This window comes from Leptonotus elevatus, chromosome 10 (genome assembly GCF_054856555.1).
Source record: "Leptonotus elevatus isolate MCC_2025b chromosome 10, RoL_Lele_1.0, whole genome shotgun sequence".
In the NCBI taxonomy this organism is placed as follows: Eukaryota; Metazoa; Chordata; class Actinopteri; order Syngnathiformes; family Syngnathidae; genus Leptonotus; species Leptonotus elevatus.
The window spans coordinates 8,087,158-8,109,279 of NC_141248.1; the positions used below are offsets into that span (position 1 = coordinate 8,087,158).

Here is a 22,122-nt window from a genome sequence, read left to right on the forward strand (position 1 = left end):
TTGGTGACCAAAAGTAGACTAGATTTTAGATGACATAAAACTGGTCTAACTTGTAACATGATTTTGATTGATTTAAACTAGGCACAAGAAAACAGATTCTGAGCTCCGTGGATGAGTGTCATGCATGTCATTGTATTAATCCTGCTGAATCATTGTAGAAATCAATTCATTAAACAAATTATAATCAATATAATTTTAAAACTGCTTTAACGGCACCCCCAGAACCTCTAACCATATGCTCCTAGATAGAATCTCCCTTGGTTAGATGATAATGTCATTAACATCTGTAACATACTACAACAAAAATAGTTACGTATTTTGTAATTCCTCATATAAAAAGCACATTGTTTAAATCTGTAACAGGTAGGTGACTTCTGCTCTTTCAAACATGTTGTCAGATGACATGACCACATTCATAGCTGTGGTGTGTAGCAGATGATCACTGCGTAGACAACATTTTCTTTAATTTTCAGCTACTCGGGGTGCTAAAAAAAAATTTGCTCATCCGTTCCACTCAAACACTGAGAAAATCACGGTTCCATTCCACGATCCACTGGAAGCCCTTCAGGTCGATGAGTCATGCGGCAGTCCTTATAAGAGATTAAAAGGGAAGGTCGATTTAGTGGATAGTGCATTGTCACTTGTTATTCTAAAATGAACTGAACAAGATAAAGGCAAGACTGTAAAATAAGAAATATAATAATAATGTATAATAATAATAATGTCATCTACTGACATACCGGTGGTCTGACAAGTGTGGTATAGTTCTCAGGCGTTGCTGCACTCATCGTTGTTGTATAAACTGTAATCCTGTGAAATGATTGAAACAGCAAACAATGAAAGTAAATTCATATTTGCAAAGGGCTATGTAAGCTGATATTCATTCCCTGCCCAGGTAACTAAATGAATTGTTATGAGGTTCATTGTCACAAAAATGAGAGCGAGCCTAATGAACAGATGTTCTGCTTACCCATTACACACCGGAAATAATGACAAAACCTGTCGAGAGACAATGTTGCAAGTTATGAATATATTATTTCGAAATGGTTCCAACATAAATTTGTTTCCTGTGAATATTAATTCATTTGTTCTGACTTACCTGATAAAGCGAATACATATTGATGTGCTCTTGACCAGTAGCATTCATTGCTTTTTCTGCTGCTTCTCTAAGAACAAGAGATGATAGTATGTAGTATTAAGATCATATTAATCAAGTTGCGTATTATGTGTATGTTGTGCCATATCATATGTCGTACATATTCCAGCAGTATTTATCTTTAGGCAGCTCACTTTCTATGATCCTTGGCTGGGGAAGGACGCCAATGGTCAAAGTTGGTCTCGACTCTGAACCATCTAAACAAACAAAAACAAACAAAAAGTTGCGAAATACCAATGAACAAACAGCTCATAACAAGCTCATAATACACCAACCCTCCACTCAGTGGATCCAATGGCCAGATGTCTGCGGGGCCTGCTCGGTCTCTGGTGATGACGACCCCTTCACCTGGACGTGTCCCACCCACAATGTAATACACTCCCGTGATGATGGGAATTTTGGAAAGGCGCAGGACGGCATCTTGAAAGTCTTCTGCCTCTTCTAGAGTCTGCACAGAACCATACGTAAAGTTCAATCAAGCCTCTGCACAAGAGATTGGATTAAATTGTGTTGTGGTGGTTCTAGTAATCTTTTTGCTCTGTGTTACTTTGTGTGTCTTTTCACTTGTTTGTAACCTACAACTCGGTCGATTTCGTTGCTGCCTTCAACAGACCAGATTTTGCCGTGCTTCCTTATCTGCTCTTTCCTCATCTCACCTCTCTCACCAACCAGCTGACTGGGCTTCGCCTCAACAGAAAAGCTGACACCATATTCTTCCAGAAGTCCCACAAGTGATTCTTGTCTGGACATGCACACAAAGCAATGTGTCATCATGTTTTTAGCACTTTATAAGAAAGGTGTGGTCTTACCTCGCTCGTCACCAGAGATAGTAAACTTGTATGGACTTTGTCCTGTCCACAGACCAACATAGCCAGCAAATGTGGTTCCAGTATATGAGATCTGCAATGGTACCAGGTTGTAAGAAAAACTTTTAGCTCATATCACTCTTAAATAATCACTTTGTTTGCATTCACATTCCTCAACTCATTGTTTTGAAATGACATCCCATTAAAAATGCCCAAGAACCATTTTAAGGATTCCCAAATTATTATGCTGTACCTTTCCTTTCTTCCAGAAAACAACATTCATAGTAAGATTTCTCAGAACTGAGTATGGGTAGTCGAGATTCCTGCCATGGTACACGTTTCCATCTTTGTCCTGAGCCACAATGCTGGTGCAGAATCTGCAAGTGCAAAAAATCTTGATGTATAACACATAATATCAATGTATCAATTACAAAGAATACATACGCGGTTGCTTCGTAGGCAAAGTTGAGCAAGATGGCATCAGGGAGACTTGTGCCAAAGTGTGCAGCCATGCCACGGAGCTCCTCGCCGTAAGGTTTGGGAAGAATGAACGTCCCTGAGACCTTTATCACAGATCTGAGAACTTCGTGAAGCCATTTTGGAATTGTTGAGCTGACAGGAAAAAAAATGTTAACACAACCATAACAAGAGGAAACATAGTTCCTGCAAATGGCAATTATTACCGTTGACAACATCAATATTGTTATTATTATTATGTAATGGATAAGTACAACAGAGTCATCAGCCCTCCATGAAAGAAAAAATATGACACAACAGGAAGAAATAATACAATTGTAAATTTTTATTCCAGAATATGACTTCAATTTTGAAAATACACAACTTCTCTTCCTGAAATTATGCAACTATTTTCCTTAAAAACTTACACAGGCTTTTCTAAAATACACAGCTTTTCATGTAAATATATGGCTTTACTGTATTCTCATAGCACAATGACTTTAAGATTACTTTAAAATATACACCTTTTCCCTCATTCAAACACCCATCCTTGAAAACCACTGACTTGATCTCAATTATGCAAGTTGTTGTTGTTGTTTTTTTAATCGTGAAACTATAGGACTTTTCAGGGAAATTATAAAACTTTATTATCATCGCGTTTTGTTTTGTTTTTTATGTCAGTGTGGCCACACCGTATGCCACACAACACAGGTAAAACTCATTTTGAAACACATCTATAGACTCATTTTGAAACACATTGTAAAGATTAAAATAAAAGATGTAAAATAAAGTTTGAGAACTTATTGTATTATATATTCCTTGGACGTAAAAAAAAAATATATGTTTCCCTTACTCTATGATCTGTTGAGCAGCATTCTTGAGGAAGTCGGAGTCAAAAGCTTTGAGTATCGGCAGCCATCTGAATTGTGGATCATCATCCAGGTTAATGTCGATTGTGGGAGGGGCGAAGTCCGAACTGCACGACACTGCCAACCCGACCAGCAGCACCGCGGCACGGACCATCAGCAACAGCATGACTGAGGCGGACCGGTCCGTGAACGCCTCTTTCACCTGTAAGGGAGACAGGCACTTTCAAACGTTTTACTCAGTGAAGGTCGGTCAAGGCAGTACTTCCGCTCTGAGTTTTTCCACAATTAAGGCTTCGGTTAAAAATCAAGTCTGAAAGTTAAAGTTGCCAAACCCAACCACGAACGGACTGTGTTATTTAGTAGCAACGCTTGTTATTACGTGTGTAAATCAAATGCTACCAAATAATAATATGTTTATTGTGAAATCCGGGTGAGCGGTATGGTTTGTACTGCCCCGCCTACTCGTCGTAGCGAGAAGTGAAGCCACCGGCGGCCATCTTGCAGTGCCACTCGCTGAGCCACGCCAAATTTCTCTGCGGGCGTTTTCAGTTATTTTCTTTCTCCATGGCGAAAATGCCTACGGTTGTATCTGAGTGAAGAGCTATGTGCATGTTTCATTGGTAAGAATGTAATTATAATGTTTCTCTTTTAAGGTATATCGCCAAGAGCTACTCAAAGATTCGTCTGCATCACGTTATCATGCACGTGAACCATGAACAAGGAAATTATTCCATACAGGGATATTGTCATAAATCAAGCTCTGACAGTGTTTTCAGCAAAAAAACTAATTTGTCACTCAGTAACAATGGCAATGCTTGCTTCAGCCAAATTGTGAGTCAACATCCGTGGATTGAGCGCGTTGATGCCGCAGCCATTTCGTAGCTAGATATAGCAACTTTTCAGTCTTCCCTAGCAACTTTTCCCTCAACAGGACCAACTTTAGCTACTTTCAAACTTTGTCTGGAAACCTAAGATACTTAAATGCACACATTTTCCCACTAAACGAGAGAAATAATTTATTGTCACGGTCAAAAACACGACCATCTTACAAAGGTCCATTGAGTTGCTGAAATTACATGGTTAAACAGTTTAATACCGCTAGTTAACACCAATTGAAATATGAATACAGTATCTAATAGATACTGTCTGTGTGTTGCCATCTAGCTATTTGTCACATCGAAAATGTAATATTTGCAGTAAAAATACTTGTATATGTGTATGGAAGTTGGATCTTATCTATGCCGTAAATAAGATTAGTAAAATAAAAACTGCACCTGTCTATGTGTGACTTCTTACGTATTATGCCGCTGCGCAAACTAGTCATCATGGTCATTGACAGTTTGCAACCTTGAAATGTCGTTTGTCTGTACCGTCGTAAAACGAGGACTAGTTGTTCTGTGAAAATGAGGGCTTGCGAGCTGAAATGCAATAAATTACCACTAGGTGGTAATAGCCGTCCATTTTGTTGTGCTTATAAGAATCAGCAAGTCAGCGAGACGAAGGCTGAATTTATGAAGTTGGTAATGCTGTATTCTATTTGCCGTCGAAGTTACAAAATAGGGTCAATTTTAGAATCATACACACATATGGTGGAAACTTTCAATGTATGCCACACTTCTGCTACTGAAACAACAACAAAAGCTACAAAATGAAAAGGGGCGCTATTCCTTTGTCAGTTTCTTTCTTTCTTTTTGTTCTCAATCCTTTTATGCATTCGTGAATGGGATAGTCATTTAATAGTCATACAATCCATCTATCTATGGGCTATGACATTTAAAAAATGTCATTCAGTATTAGGTAAATTATATTTAAATTGAACATTGATCAAACCTAAACTTACCTTGTCTTCTTAACTAAGAGCAAGAATTGCAATGTCGGTTTCTTATAGTTAATGTCATCTAATGGTGATCATTACGCAGCCCCCCCCCCCCCTCCCCAAAAAAAAACGGAACCATGAGTGCAAGTTTTACTGTGCATTTCTGCGAAGACTTCTATGCATAGTTCATTTGACATCTTTCAAAATTTGATATGTTTACAGCTTGTAATCTAAGACATGCTACTGATTTACGGCCACTGACTTGACTACTTTATGGGTTATGTAAGTGTTATGTAAGCATGTGATGTTACGGAGAGCTGTCAGGAGGGCTGGCTACAACACATACACCAACAGGCGGTGGATTCCACAGGGTCAAATAAAAAGAAGCTTTATTAATACTTTATATCAATAATACTTTACAAAATTCCGACCAACGAGCCTGTTATATTTCAAAATAAAAATCCCAAGTACCTCTTTCTATAGAAAACTATTCCTACTTTTGTCTGAACTTTACATTCACTCTGTTTGCCACAGACACAACATTTTAAAGCTAAATGCATGAAAAATGTATCGTCAGTGCGTCTGCACTAAAAGAGTCAAACATACGTGGAGATCTGGCTTGGCTTGATCTGGAATTTGAGAGACAACACAAGTTGGGTTGAAAACGAAAGCTATGTACACACTTGGCATTACAGCACACGATTACCATAAACCCTCCTCGGGTGGCGACGCAAATACACTCATTAGGTCACGTATCAAAAATAAAAATGTAGAGAGTAGCATTAACAAAAAAGAACACGACTGCAGGAGATCCATTTCGACGCACATATAAGTCATGTGTCACAAGGATTAAAAAAAAATTTTTTTAAAGCATGTATGCTCACTTCAACAGATCACGAGTGACACGCCTCATACAGTGACGACGCCCTGAATTATTTGCAAACACTCATAAACGTATCTCCCAAGATAGCCGGAGTATGAGTGATATACGGTGGTCAACACGAAAAGGAATTTTGTTAATAAAAATATAATACAAATCAGGTATAAATTGCAGTTCCAAGACAAAAACAGTAGATCTGTTGTTCTTGGAACTACAGCAGATCAAATGAGTCCAAGCAGCGTCTACTGTATAGTACAAGGGGCTTTTGTTTAATCCTTACATTCATTATAGACAGGTGTGCGTGTGCGCAAATAGACAGGTCTAAAGCACATATATAGCCTACTGTATATATATACCAGGGGTGTCAACCTATTTTTGCCATTATGACGGTGGAACCAAATAAATGTTTAACCATCTCATTTTATTAATGGATTACGTTTTGAAATCAGAAGTCAAACAATTTGGAAATTTGGTCAAGATTTTAGCAAGGATCATGGAAGTTGAATATGATGTGGCGGGCCAGGTCTTTGACACCTGTGGTATATACCTTTTTGTGGGGTGGGATCTTATGTCCCTTACATTCTGGATTCACCTCTGACATTCAACACTGAGTGCAGAGAAGTGAGTCTCTGCTACACTCATTCTTGCAGGTTCACAGTGTTTCAGAGCCATGCAACAGGTGGGCATGACCCTTGGAAAGCCACATGGAGGAGCAGATGATAGATGGTGGTTGGTAGTTTAAAAGTTCAGGGCCTCTTTTGTTTCAAAACTGTTACTCTTTGGTTTCCAAGTTTAATGGGGAGCCCTGTTTTAAAGCTTTGTGAAGTACAGGGGAGTCCTCGGAGCTCTGGCGTGAAACTGGAGACCCCGCCCTCTGGGACATCACAGGAGGTGGGGAGAGTGTCTCTGGGGATAAGTTGGCAGCGGAGGCGCTCATGCCAGGGTACATTACTGGCATGCCCCCAGGATACCAACATTTCTCCAGCATGGGCAGGTACGCCGCCGCAGCCGCAGGGGGAATGAGATAGAACGGGAGGCAGAGGGGGTGCTGGTTGGGGGAGAAAGCCACGTAGCTGCCAGGGGTTCCGGCTGGAAGACCAGAGGGGTTTTCGTCCTCAGAGGAGTCAGACCGCAACTTCTTCGCTCGAGGCTCGCCCACCTCGTGCTTGATGCCATCGGCCGTCCGCTCGGACGTAGCGTGCTTGTGCTCCCCCTCCTTTCTGCGGTTGTCCGACCACAGCGCTCTGGGGTCACGTTTGTCATGTTCGCCCCCGTAGCCGCTGTCGGTGTCTGTGTCGCTGCCGCTCTGCTCCCCCATCCCGCCAGGGTAAGTCCTTTGAATGACGGGAACGCAGTTCTTCGACGTGCCCTCGGTAGCTCTGGAGGGCTGCTCTGCGGGTTTCTTCAGTTTCTCCGAACTCTGAAAGATGGACTCGCTTGCGAGTGCGTCGCTTTGATGTTGTAGTACCTCCGAAGCGACCTTGTGGATGTGGCTGATGACGTGGGATGGCATCAGGTCCTGACTGCTCTCTTGGCGAGCTAGATAGTGGAGGACCTCTTTTGCGCACAGGTGGAATCCCGAACGGAACATCTGCTCGCTGATTTCCGGGCCGTCACCACCATGGTCACCTGGTGCAATGTAGAAGGAACAACGTTACTCTAAAAGGTATCACACACAACTTCAAGTTTCCCATCAAACTAAATTTAATTATTTGGTCTCACTCTAAATAGAGTCAAATTTACTATACAGTAAAACGGCCTTAAATACGGAATGTTTAATTCAAAGCTTAAAAAAATAAATTCAATATGGTTTCTCCATAATTGCGGATTTCCACTATTGCGGGTCTAGAATGTATCTGCTGCAATAAACGGGGGTTCACAATATACACACACATATTCTGTGACGTACTTATTTGCAAGTCCTTTTGCAGTGCCATGATCTGCTGCTGCTGCTGCTCCAGCACGGTGTTCAAGGCGTTCACGTGCTTCAGAGTGAGTTCCAGTACCACGGCTTTTTCCAAATGACCCAGCGTCTAAAAACAGGAAGACCTTCGATAAGAATGTTGATCTTTCTTATGTAACACATTCAGCAGCCAAACAGAGGCTAAGCCTCCTGCACCGGGGAAGTCATGCAAGGCAATCCATGACGTCTAACAAAATTCAGTATTGGTACAAAAATATACATATATAAACTATATAATTATTATTATTTTAAATGTGTACAAAAACCCTTATAGATAAACTGTCGTTTTTTGTGCTTTCCATTTAAATGTATTTTTAATTGTTTTTTGTTTATTTGTTTAGGTATGTTAGCTTCACAGCCATGCAACCAAAAGACACAACAACAAAACACTTACTGTTAGTTTGAGGTGCTCTGGTAGCAAATCTTTGAGCTGAGCAATGCATTCGTTGATTCTGTCTCGTCTTTTCTTTTCGATGAGTCGATGTGGCAATTTGTAAGTCTCCTGCACGTATAAATCACACGCTCACGTTGACATCGATAGTGAGTTTTCATTTAAGAGAAAAAGTGCATTGGAACTTGAAATTACCCTGCTGTCATCGCCGCGTTTTAAGCCCCTTCTTGACTTGTACACGTAAATAGGAAAATCCATCCTTTGGAGAGAAGTGAATTAAGGCAAAATTCAGGATTGAACGTTTTTCATGTAGTTGCACAAACAGTGTTTGTTATGTAATCCTTACCCCTGCATGTCAGCGATATCCATCGATGGGCGTTTGGGCACACATGGTGTGGGTTGCGCCCTTGTAATCCCCTCCATGTTGCTCAAATACAAAAAGTCAAATGATTAAAAACATACAACAAATCGCAAAGATCCAAAGCGAAAAAAATCCCCCAAAAGCTTTCGGTATTCCTGTAGCTCCGGTTTGTTGGCAACACGCTCTATTTCTTTTTTTGTCCTTTGGGAGCTGCGTGCACCGCGCGTGTTTGTCACCCTTGTGAGGTGTGCGAACCGGACCGCAGTTCTGGATTCCGTCCGTGGCCCGACTGAGTGTGCGCGAGGAATGGGCGGGTGGCTCGATGCCTACGTGTCGAACGAGTCCTGTGACTTCAGGCACGTCCCTCGTCTCCCAACACACTGTGCAACTGTGAAGACCATCACATGAGCCTCACGTGTTGGACGGCGCTTTCAAACACCCCCTCTACCCCCCCCCCCCTCCCTCCCCGCGCTACTGCTTCCTGTCTGTGCACGCACGCACAGCCGCACACGCAGGCTGAGGACAGCCTATTATCGCCACCCACGGGAGCCGAGTCTCGTGTACCACCACGCTCCGACTCTCTGGACACATTGTGCAAGCTTTTGTCCACCACGCAACTCCCCATTTAGCATCAAAGACAGAAAGTAGAGAAGCAGACATACAAACTTCCTTTATTGTGGATTGCAGTCATAAACACAGCGCGCAAAATGAAAATGTTTCCTAAACAAATTAATAAAATGTGAACAGATATCGTGTTACACAGGGGTCAACCAACATTTTGGAAATTGAGCAAGTCAAACTTATCCCCCCTGGCATGTTATTTTGTTTTCTTTTGTTGTGTAGTCAACAATTGCTTCAGTCATTGGTTTGTCATTTTTAAGAATGGCTATTTTTGTATGTTTTGCAATATTCAATAAAAAACAACAACTGAGCAACTCCCTGGCTAATGATTAGTGCAAAGGGCTACTAACAAATTTGCTCAAATTACATCATGTTAATATTATTATAATATTTTTTAGGGATGGGGGGAGGGTTGGCTAACTCGAGAAATGTACTGCCTCAAAATGGGGAGTGTAGGGCGATCACATCAGTATAAGAATCCATAAAGGAAAATCAATTCTAAAAAGACTCATTAGTGACAGGCTTAGTTATTTACAATAACTGATCAATAATAAATAATTAATGACTCCGATCACATTAAGGATTTCTCACAACAATATGTAACACTTTATTTCTATAAATCTCTTCCAATGTTTACATTTCCAAATGATCACTTGCGCAACATTCTTAGAAAATCACAATGCTGGTAAACTATTTTTGGAATAGGCCCACACTGGGTGCTCATGTGGTCTTTAAGGGCTACCTACCTGGTGCCAGCAGGCACCACGTTGGTAACCTGGCACTACACTGACATTCTAATTTATTACAATAATAATAATAATAATAATAATAACAGTAATAATAAAACATGTAGGCCTACTTGTATTATGTAATGCTGCTATGCTGTACCAATATTGTATTTTGTGGGGGGATTGCACCCAAAAAATAACTATATCTATAATTGATAACTGTTGCTGTACCAAATATCACTGTATATATATATATATATATGTATATATTTTTTTTTAAGTTGCATGATATTTATAGATAGACCCCCCAGCTCACTTGAATTTCTCTGGAGATCAATGAATGATTACTTTAGCATAAACAAATTTAAATGGCCTACAATGACATTCTATAATGTCAACGTTAGCTGTACAGTAATTTTATTTTGGGGGGAAAAACAGATTTGATTTGAAGGTAACACGTTACAGCAAAGGCCAGATGGTAAACACGTGTGGTTATTTTGACAATCATGGCGTTCTTCCAAGTGGTTGTGTGACTGTCGACAGACATTGAGTGTTTGGCAGCGTGCTTGGGTTTGCTACGTGGTTGGTTTATGCTTGCTGTCATGAATATGATAACTCCGAAACTGAACCTGCTTGTTCCGTGTCACGTTGCCTCAAGCGAGAAAAACAACCTAGTGTCCCCCGGGGCTGTGATGTCACAAGACGCCGAGCCCCGTTTATTGTTAGAAAGAAATGTCACGCAACATCTTTATTCATTTAGTTTTAGACTTCTTCAATTTTGATTTGGACTTGCCACAAAACTCTTTGGGGGATCACTATTTTGCCGGAAATTAGCTGGTACGTCTACTTCCACTTTTATAAACCTTTTAATTCAAGAGCATTGGTTGCAGTGATATTTCATTTTAGAGCTAGCAACCCTCTTCATTAAGAAAATAGTAAAAAATAATAATAATAATAATAATAATAATACTGTATTAATATGTATACAGTAGGGGAGACCGGGGCTAGTTATATCACGTGTAAGTTGTCACATTGTAATTATTTTCTCCATTACAGCGTGCAATGAAAAAGTGGAATACTAGTTGTCTTCGTATAAATGGTCAGTGGTTGTGTACTGTCTGAGAAGAGAATAGCACATTGTGAGCTGACATGAGTTCCAGTTATCTGTTTTGCACAACCCAAAATAAAATTTTATTTTTTTATCTTTCACATATTTTGAAACAGGCGTCATAGATAAATTCTAGCAGCAAATCATGTAGACTTGTTAGAGGAGAGATTCAGGCATCTTGTCATGCCTCAGTCACTGCTCCGTTTTACTTTTACTTTAGACTAGAGCAAGTATTAGCCAGCATGGTAGTTTAACAGCATGGCCTTGATTAAAAAAAAAAAAATTCGAACAATTGTATAAATTAGCAATTATCAACCAATAAATCTGTTTATATAACGGCATAGCCATGCAATACATTTGACACATATATACAGTAAAAAAAAAAAGAAGAAGCAACAATCATAAAGACATACCAGACTCACCATAAAAACCCCATCCATTTTCTATATTGTTTATCCTTACAAGGGTCACGGGTGAGCTGGGCATGAAAAGTAATGTGCAAGCACAAATAATTCAGAACAAGAAGAGGCAGAAAGCAAGCATGTTTGCTGCAACAGAGAAGAAATGCTTAATTATATTTGTTCAGGTAAGAATGACACAAATGTTCCGTAAGCCATAATTGAATCAATTATACAACACACGTGACTGCTGAGAAATAATAATACAGTAAGTCGTTATTACTGAAAATTTGATTTGGATTTACATAGACAAAGGAAAATTAAATACAACACGGCATTATTATGAAAATATTCTTATTGAGTGCAAAACATTTAATTTAAAGAAATAATACACAAATAAAAAATAAGGTCATCTTATTAAATACAGTACGATATCAACAATTCTGAAAGTAAAATAAAAGTCCCTATTTTATCCAGCAAGTCTTAAATACAAAATACAGGAACTCACATCCACATGAAGTTGCATATTTAATTCTATATATTGCACAAAATACAAATACAAATAATACTGCTTGTTCAGCCTAAAATAGAAATGATTTTTTTTTAATGGAGGCTAATCAAACTAGACAATTCATCATCTCCAGTTCGCATGTGTGACTATTTATTTAAATGACATGCATGGATAAACCTGGTGTAATATTACATAGAAAACATTTGGCACAAACAATTTTCTGGACTGGAAAGAAAATGGTGGCCGAGTGTCAATGTCATGACTGACATTTGTACACAGTAGAGCTACACACCATATTATCACTACAACTATATGACAGAGTGTCCTCCTAAGTTCCAATTGACTGTACTCACACTGGTTATGTGCAACGTTGGCGTGAGGACGACTCTGTCCAGACATAAGGCTGAATCCGAGGCGCTTCAGGCATCGTCCCTCGAGCCTACGCAGGCTGCTGGGGGTTGACGTTCATGTGCTGTGGGTGTCCCAGCAGGCCAATCCGCTGCTTCTGCTTCCTCTGCTCGGTCATCTAAAAGAGGACAACGTGGATGCATGGGAGAAAATGTTGAAAGAAGTGTGCTTATCCTTTCTGTACACTACTATCACGTCATCAGACGGAAGATGCGCAATATGCAACACTAATACTGAAAAACACTCATATAAAATGTCAACTATTGACTCATAGCACACTTTTCTGTTAAAAGTCAACTTTATAGTTGGTTGTTTGCACCTTGACACATGCCAGTCTTGGATGAACTGTTTGGTAGTTTCACTATGTTCCTTTGGCATTCACGTTTGTGATTCACATTGGCCCCATATTGTGGTTGTGAGCATTTGGAATCGTTTTTCTAATTTGAAAAATGTCAACTTTAGTTTGCCTGACCAAATTAGACATTCTGAGAAAGATAAGTCAACAATGTAAAAATTGAATGGTGAAATGGGTTGAATGTAAATAATTATTCCATTCTCATTAGGGTAGCTGGTGAGCTGGATGCTATCCCGTCTGATTTTGGGCGGTTGGTGAGGTCGACCCTGGACTGGCCACCAGCCAATTGCAGGGCACATTTAAACAAACGACCATTCACACACAAGGACAATTTAGAGTCGACAATGAACCTGCAAGGGATGGAAAGGGAGACCATTGTGACTTTACTTTAGATGAAATGCTACGTTCACATCAACGCGTTGTGAGCGTTCCGCCTCGCTTTACTCGCAGGCATTTTGTCTCGGGAGTTTGTACCAGATGCAGCCACTTCATTCGCACACACTGGAGAGAGGGGGAGGGGTGTTGCTGCAGTATTTCAGGAGGTCGAGAAAAGAGAGCACCGCCGAGTACTTCCACCACTGGGACTACGGCCAAGGCACTCTTTTTCTCCTGCAGCGCCGTTCTTTGAGGTACTTGTCCCTCAAGCACTTCCACTTTCTCAGTAGCAATCAGACGGCTGTGCTAAATGTTGGCTAATGCAAAACAACTATTGCTACCTTGGTACAGTTGGACAGCTGTAAACAAGTAAATACACGGACTTACCAGGGTCTATAAGCTAACTTCCTGGCTCACCATTCGGTGAACCTGGCTGGCCATGTTGTAGCACTCCGGGTGACTACAGACAGGAGGCTGTGTGTGACGCAGTACCCGAAGCCGATTGGCTGCCGCGAGGCGATGTGCGAAGAAAGTTCAGTTATTTTAATTTTTTGCAAATCTATGGATTGTACAGAAACAATCCTTCTGCGTTTGGTGTAAACATAGCATAACTTAAGAAGCAGTATTAAGCAATGCACTTATTGTAATTCAAAGTCCGTGGACTGTTATATAGCACCTGTATTTGATTTGTGGATGGTTGTTTTAAAAAATGTTGTTTTGAAAATAATATTTTTGTTGAATTTTTACTACACAATGATAATGTTGTTGTTTTAAAAACACTTACTAAAACTAATAAAAAATAAACTAAAATGACGAATTTTCGGAGAACTAAAACTTAGAAGACTAACAAACTCGCTCTGAAAACTAGTAAAAACAAACTAAATTTAAAAAACAATACTCAAATCCAAATTAAAACGAACCATAATGAAAAATGTAATTACAGTGGTACTTCGGAGTTTGAACACAATTCCTTCCTGTGAAGTCACAGTCCGATTTGTACGAGTTCCGAGGCGTTCAAGCTCCGCGGTTCCACTGTATTATTATTTTTAAATGTATATATTTTTTCACTCTTTAATAAAAACATAACATATTCTTTGAAATGTTGAGGCAACAATTAAATACATCAAAAGTGAAATGACAACGTGGAAATACGATTAGTTGAAAAAGGCCTTGTGACATTCGAACTAAATTTATTTTCTATTTATCAAAAGCAAGCTCCACATCACAAGTTCAGCAACATCATCATTTCCTCTTGTCTGGGTCAAAAAGGCTTGGTGACATTCACTTCCTCACATGCGGTTCTCATTTCAAGGGTAAAGCCGTTGTACAATTCTGTTACTAGAAAAATGAGATTGCAAAAATTGTGCAACTCTAGAGCACGCTAACCGCAACGCGTGCAAGAGAAGGCTCTTACACGCTTTCAACAGCTGAATGGCTTCAGAAATACTGAAATACAGAAATACTAACCCTAAGTAGAATTCCATAGATGACTACGTCATGTAGAATCTAACACTAACAAATGACACTGAGTTGAAAAACAAACAAACAATCTGCGACTCATGAGTGTTTTTAATAATCCAATGGAACACTTGCTGTCCAACTTTAAGACAAACGTTCTCCACATAAAATCAGACACGTCACCATATGTAATGTAGTGCAACCAACCTGTTCCTTGAGTTCGGTCAGCTGGCCAGAGAGGATGGACACGAGTTCCATGGTAGACTCCAACTTTTCCTGAAGGCTTCGAATTTCATTCTGCTCCCCGTCTGCATCGCTGCTGGCCAATGACATTGCCCTCATCCGGGGAAATAGAATAATTTAATTCTTATTAATAATACCATAATGAAAGATGATTTAAGACAATTTATCATTTCAGAAGTGTGTATCCAATTAGTAGCCCTTCACAATAATCAGTTGCTAAAAGTAGCTTTCAGTGTCAATAAGGTTGGTGACCTCTCTACTAGACTATTTAACCTAGCAGGGTCAAAAGGGCAACTTTGGTGAATTCTTTCATGCTTCCATTCTACTTCTATGACTGACTTGACCACCACGGGCCATTGTGAGTGTATGCTGTCTGAACCTACCTCCAAATCAGCCACATGAGTCATATGAAGGGGTCATTGTTTAACCCTTCAACACATTTTCCCACAAACCCTTGCCATAAGACGATTTACAACTAATGCGGTCACTACTGAGAAACACAAGTGTTTAAATGAATAATCAAAATTTCACATATCTAATTACAGTCCAGGCCTGAATATATCTATGGACTTATTTTTCACCTTAGTGGTTATGCTATGAAATTCTGTTGCCGTGGCTACGCATAGTTCGACCAAAAATAAAATACAAATTTGAGTGTCTTAACGCAGATGAAAACTCATGAAACTTTGCATGCACATCAGGCCTCGCAAAAATAGTATTTTAATAGTTTATTGTCAGACTTTTCAAAAATGGTTCAGTAACACCGAATACAAATTAGAATCTGCGGGTGTTTCATCTAAACATCTTCCCGAAAAAGCTAAAGTAAAACTTCTTTTACTTTGCCACATGCTGTTGCTGTGGCTACGCGCTGTTTCCCAAGAAAAAGTACTGTACGGTGTGTACGCTGATACGGGTGGTCAAAACTAGTGTTGTTCCGATACCGTTTTTTGACCCCCGATAACAATTCCGATACTCAGTTTTGTTTACCGATAGCTAGTTGTTGTTTTTTGCAGCTAGGTTTTTTTATGATAAAAAAAAAAATCTAATTCCAATGTGCCAGTACCGTACAGCAAAGTGGCCAAGGCCCTTTAGAGCTGCTCGCTGCTTTAGTTTTGAATACAGCTGCGTGTGCGCACACCACAAACTGATGGTGAAGGGGAATAACACAAAACTAAGATAAGGAGTAGCACACACTCATTATGAAAGGACGCAAGAAATGGCATGTGCAGGCTCCACTTCCAGGACGTAAATGAAGCTTGCGTTGGAAAGGTGTCAACACTACACACAACAGCTGAAAGCTTTCCTCTATCTACTTAAAAAGAAAACATATATATGTAATGGTTTTTAATATTATGCTGTCAATAGTATTTTAAAGTTTTTTAATCTTGCTTTATGCGTCCTACTTTCAGTTCAGCACTTAAAAAACAACAACAAAAACAACTAAATATTTACTTGGCAAAGCATTATGTTTTCTAAACAGCCAACAGAATGTGTATATTAGCCACATTTGTAATTAGCAGAACCAGAGTCTCACAGTTAAGTAGTGCAGATATGACTTCAGATTATAAAAGCAATTCAATGGTCATGACAATACTACTGTTCGGGCAGAGAAACATCATCTCAGAAGAAGATTGACAAGCTTTCTTTGTTGAATAAATAAATAAATAAATAAACAAACTACAAATCTGACCCCCAAAATTATTTCAGCATACAAGGGAACACCACCAGGTTTGGATTTTTATACACATACTGAGTAAATGCTGGGTTTCACATACGCAATCAAAATAAGGCCAATGAGTCATCGTTTTATGTTGTATACGTAACACTTCACCCCAACTCCTCCACTACTGACATCAATCTAAGTCAATGTCAGAGTCGTCCGCTTTCCACCGTCTTCTCTCCTGATGCTTCTTCCACACTATTTCGTCACGGAATAAAATGTAACCAAATAGGAGACAGACCTTAATAGACACAATCACAAATAGTTTTGACGCAATCCCGTCCGAAAATATCGCAACAGAGAGGAAAATTTATTTATTTTTGGTGTAGAATCAAAAAATTTCGGCTTGACATCAAAAGATAAATATGAGAACAGATTCACATTTCATCTTTCATTTCCATGTACAGTATTATTTAAGTTTACATGCACTTTGCTTTTTCAGTTTTATAAACAACTTTCTTGGATTTGTATTTGTTTACTTTTGTACTTTATGCAAAAAAATAAGTTAAGTTGCTTTGACCAACCAATCAGAAAACAGAGAAATGCTGCCGTTTTTGTTAGCTAGCTAACTGGCCCTGAGAGGTGACTTTAAATCTGTTTCGTTAAAGTACATTCACGTTTGTTAGCAAGTAGCAAGAAACAACACAAGCTTCTTTGGAAGAAAAAAAAAAGACAGCTAAACACAAGATGTGTCTGCTCTCCAAACTTCTTAAAGTTGTTGATAACAATGCACCCTTGACAACTCCATTTTGGTTCAACAGGCCGTGAGGTTAATAGGAGTAAGGATGGAGGTTAATCCCAAATCAGGTGGTTGCTCACAAGACTGAGAGAAACACGTCAAGACAAATGACAATGGAGTGAGCAAGATAGGGTCCAGTGAGGAAAACATGATAGCGGCACAAAATAAAAAATAAGCAACAGCTTTCTTATATTCTGCTTGGATTGCTTTTGTGAATCAATTATTTAAATTTTTATGTAAAAAGGGCACTTGATATTCGTATGCACTGTGACACCTAGTTGTTCATTGGTTATATTGACAAATAGGTATACTTGTACAACATGTGTCCGAAAAGTTACAAAAAATACATTTCAAACCCAAACTGTCAATTACAAGTTTTCACTTTCAATGTAGGGCAGAAGTAAACAGTGCATCTGCAAAGAGGTCTTGCTGCATTTGCTTTGTTCAGTGCGTGAGAAGAGATGAGAGTTGTTTATAGAACAAATGCTTCATCATGACAAATTGCTTGTTGCTTACAACGCCGACACTGAATCCATCGTTCTTTTACAGAATTGTGCTCTTCGTGTTGTTTGCGGTTGTGGATACACAGACCACACGAATCCATTATTTATACAACTAAAAACTTTAAAAAATTTATGAATTGATGGAGTTAAACCGCCTTAAAATATTGTATAAAGCCCATCATGAAATCTTACCAGTTAATATACAAACTAAATTCACAAAAAGGGAAAGTGAGTACAAATTAAGAGGAACAGACATTTTTTCCAAACCTAAATATAGAACAAAACAAAAAGAAAGATGTATTTCAACTCAAGGTGTCAGTCTGCGGAACAATCTGGATTGTAAAACAAAATCTTCTCAGTCTATTTGCATTTTAATTGTTTTTAATAAAAGCACAATTAGTGCAAAAATAGATAAAGCTCAAGGACACATAGTTTACAAAATTATTTTGTAGTACTTTTACAATGAAAGCGTCTTGACCGCTCGCTGTCATTCATTTTGTGTTGTTGTTGGTTTTTGTTGAGTTCATCAGGGGCAGACAAAACAAGTTTTACTTCTTTCTGTCCCCTTTCATTTCTTGTACTTTACTTTGAATTTGAATATTGCTTTATATTGAAATAAAAATTATTATTATTATTATTATTATTTTTACGTCCTGAGCATTTGAAAGTTCCATTCTGGACCAACTTCCCAACTAACCTGACCTAACCCTGTGATTTTTCTCCTCTTTCACAAGCTCAAAAGACGTCTTCACGGGGATCCGTTGTAAAGGTGTGGTTGATTTGACTATGGTCATAATGATGACGGAGCTGTGGAGGATCGCTGAAGAACCCTTCCAGTAGTGTACCAAGGCATGACACAGAAAATGGTCAAATTTCGGTCAATAACGCTTTTGTGGTGTGCGAGCGTGCGTGTGCATGCATGTTGCCAAGCTGCCTGGGGGATTAAGCAATACTTGCCAGAGGCAGACGGTCTGGATGTTAATTCTCTAGTCACAAAGCCGAGTCATGCAGTAATACTTCAGAAGAATTTAAGGGGATGGAATTACATAATGCTGACTTGCTGCTTTTGGTTCAAAAGCGTCAAGGCAACACTGTGTGATACTTGTGCGGTAAAATAGAACTCTGCTGCAGATTAATCCATTTTAACTTATTGCTAAATGTTGAGAGGCAAAGAGAACCTTACCCTGATCATTTCAGCCACATAGCTCTCAGGGCCAGTGTACTCAGTTGAACCCTTGACCTTCACCAGGACGATGAAGAATAGGTAATGCCACATGATGTGCGCAATTTTGATGTGCTCCTCAAAGGTAACCGTCTTATTGTCAAATTTAACTCTCTCCAAACCTGAAACAACCAAGGCCAAATGACACACATAGATTCACAACATGCTCTCTTAAAAAAAAACACTTATACTATTATTTTCTTGATGCTAACTTGTGGTAATGTGACGCAATTGTGCTCGTGACCTCAACAACAAAATGGGCAAACAAAAAAAAAAAATAGCAGGAGGAAATATGGTCATGAGGGCTGGTCAAAATGTCAAAGTGAAAGTGTCATTTGCTAAAAATATTTGTGTAGCTGTTTGTTGCACGAATAGATGGCCAATGTGTCTCACACTTTAGAAAAAAAATGAAGTGCTTATTACCCTTAGTAAACATCAAATAGTTGTGTTACAAAGCCATGAATTGTGTATGAAATAACAGGTCTAGACGAAGAGTAAAATAACAAAACAAAAAACACTCCCCAACAGCACCTGACGTGACTAACCAGTCATTCTGGGAAGCGGGGGTGTTTCATTGTTTACGCTACCCAGAAAGGCAGCCCATTTCTAAACTGTTGAATTTTGAAGTGGAGACAATATAGCACAACAGTGGCATTACCCAGGAGTGAATTTCAGTACAAAATTGATTGTTAAAAAAAGGTGAGAAGAAAACTGGTCATGGAGGCTGAAAAGAGGGTAATATTGCGGCTGTTTACAACATCTCCAATCCTCTTCAAATGTCTGGGTTATGGTGTAGGCTTGCAAGACCAGTACCAAAATGGAAGGAAGTTTTATCTAACATTAAGTCATTCACTGCCATTGACGGCCATAGACGTCAAAAATTCATTTGAACTATTTCTATTAGTTTAATTTTTTTTTCCACTTTTGTCAAAAAGAGTATGAAAACCTAGAATTTTTTTTATTGTACATTTAGAACAAATATAAAATGTTTGATTAATCGTGAGTTAACTACTGAAGTAATGCGATTAATTACGATTAAAATGTTTAATCGCCTGACGGCCCTAATTTTTAATAATCTTTTCTCTATTTTTTTTAAATCGCGTCTGGCAATATTTTTTTTAAATTGTAATTAATTGCATGACTTCAATAGTTAACTCACGATTAATCACACATTTTATATCTGTTCTAAATGTACAATATTTTTTTCTAGGTTTTCATACTCTTAAGTGGAAAAAATGTTAAACTAATAGAAATAGTTCAAATTATTTTTGGACGTCTATAGCCGTCAATGGCAGTGAATGAGTTAACATTATCTGGGTTTTCACGACTTGTCCAGATCTAATCTGAAGATTACATTACATATACAAGCAGGCACATAGACAGTTGGGATACATAATTACCTGCACAAAAAAACAACAACAAAAAAACCAAGAAGACTTTGTTCACACCCAACCAATGTGCTGTGGAGTATGATTAATGCGATAATTAATTAGTTAATGCTTTAACTTTGACAGTACTAATATTAGTGCTGTCAAAGTTATAGCCTCAATTGATTGATTAATCACAAAAAAATGATCGCATTAATCGTAAATGAATGCAGATTAATCACACTATTAATTTTGACCATAGATTAGCCTTTAGCATGACAGCGGATGGCTACGTTTAAAGTAGCATAGGTTGTGTGAGCAATAAACATAATTACATGCATGAAAGTAAAGCATATAATGCAATGTTTGCGCATCACACTTAGAATATTTGTTCATGTCAAAATATCGGGGTATTTTTTTTCCATTTTAAATTATGGAAGTAATTAACTGATTAGAAAAAGAAAACAAATTGTTGAAGACGTCCTCATAACATTAAATGTCAAAATAATTAACACATAACCGGTGCTCTTCAAATTCGGCGGGGAAAATTTTTTAGATAAAAAAGGCATTTATATTGAGCAATTAATCGTGATTAATCAAAATTCCAAGATGTGATTAATCTTGTTAAAAAAAAAATAACGTTTGACAGCTCTAACTAATATATAAATATATGTGTGACATCCTGAGGTTTGAGAGGAATTTTCATATTGACTTGATGTTGTCCGTGCTGTTGGTGGTAGCCACATTGAGCACTTTTAAAACATGAAATAAAAACTTGAAGGTGTGTAGTATGTACAACACATGTGTCCAAGCTATAGTTTTCTATTGTTTTTCATTATTTAAATATCACGTAATGATTTTGGTGTATTTTTTTTAATCACCCTGTGCAGATGGGCAACCCAGCTTTCTCCCATCTGGGCCGCACTGGGCTGATTATGGTGTCCCTGATTGTTACCCACAAGGACCTTTCACATTCATGCCACACAGTCCTTTCGTTACAAGCTTTAATAACAAGGAGACCAATAATACAATCAATTACCTTTTTATCATTATTGAACGCCAAAGAACAACAAATGGATCAATGTTTCGTCACTGTCAAACAGAATTATTCATTTTCCATCTCAAATGAACCTCGAGCCTGAAGTACTTGTTGAGGTGGCAAAATGTTGCTAGGTGGCAGACTTCCTTTAATTGGCTCAATGGGGGAAGGGTTTTCTCATATCTTTTCAGAATGCTGTGGCACACTTTCGTCTAGGTTTGACTATTAATCTTATGCTATCCGACTTGTATGAAATGGCCCATTAATGGTCCAAATAATACATAATAAGTTGAAATGTAGACTTTTTTTGTGTGTGAATTTTTTTGTAAAAGAAAATCTCACTTAATTGTAAAGAAATATAGGCCAGGGAGTAAGCTCCATCGGCCATGCTGTTATTGTGCAAAATCGGAATATTTTGGAGTGAAGCCCAGCCAGAGCCCACTTTTTGCCCATTCTTAGTTGCGCCCATCTCCTGCCCACCTACTGCCCAAGTGGGGCCCAACAACAAATCCCACTCTAAGCCCATGCCTAACCAAAGCCCAACTAGACCAAGTGGTGCCCATAGGGGCCCCAACTGTATGTGTTTGCTGGGCCTATCCCAGCTGTCTTCAGCCAACATAGGGAAGGCA

At 38.8% G+C, this 22,122-nt stretch overlaps 2 protein-coding genes across 2 annotated transcripts; both read right to left on the minus strand.

Moving 5' to 3' along the window:
- Positions 1-112: 112 nt before the first annotated feature.
- LOC147166929 (N-acylethanolamine-hydrolyzing acid amidase-like) lies at positions 113-3,651 on the minus strand. The gene is made up of 11 exons (XM_086087437.1): positions 3,272-3,651; positions 2,407-2,574; positions 2,216-2,339; positions 1,966-2,056; positions 1,813-1,898; positions 1,432-1,604; positions 1,291-1,353; positions 1,100-1,166; positions 971-999; positions 741-810; positions 113-590 (listed from the first exon to the last, which is right to left on the minus strand). The coding sequence occupies exons 1-11, from the start codon at positions 3,451-3,453 to the stop codon at positions 531-533; spliced, it is 1,113 nt and encodes a 370-aa protein (XP_085943563.1). The 5' UTR covers positions 3,454-3,651; the 3' UTR covers positions 113-530.
- Positions 3,652-5,475: 1,824 nt separating this feature from the next.
- Positions 5,476-9,147, minus strand: bhlhe40 (basic helix-loop-helix family, member e40). The gene is made up of 5 exons (XM_086088040.1): positions 8,684-9,147; positions 8,533-8,596; positions 8,341-8,448; positions 7,893-8,016; positions 5,476-7,612 (listed from the first exon to the last, which is right to left on the minus strand). Exons 1-5 carry the CDS (start codon positions 8,758-8,760, stop codon positions 6,756-6,758), a joined length of 1,230 nt encoding a protein of 409 aa, XP_085944166.1. The 5' UTR covers positions 8,761-9,147; the 3' UTR covers positions 5,476-6,755.
- Between the last annotated feature and the right edge of the window lie 12,975 nt (positions 9,148-22,122).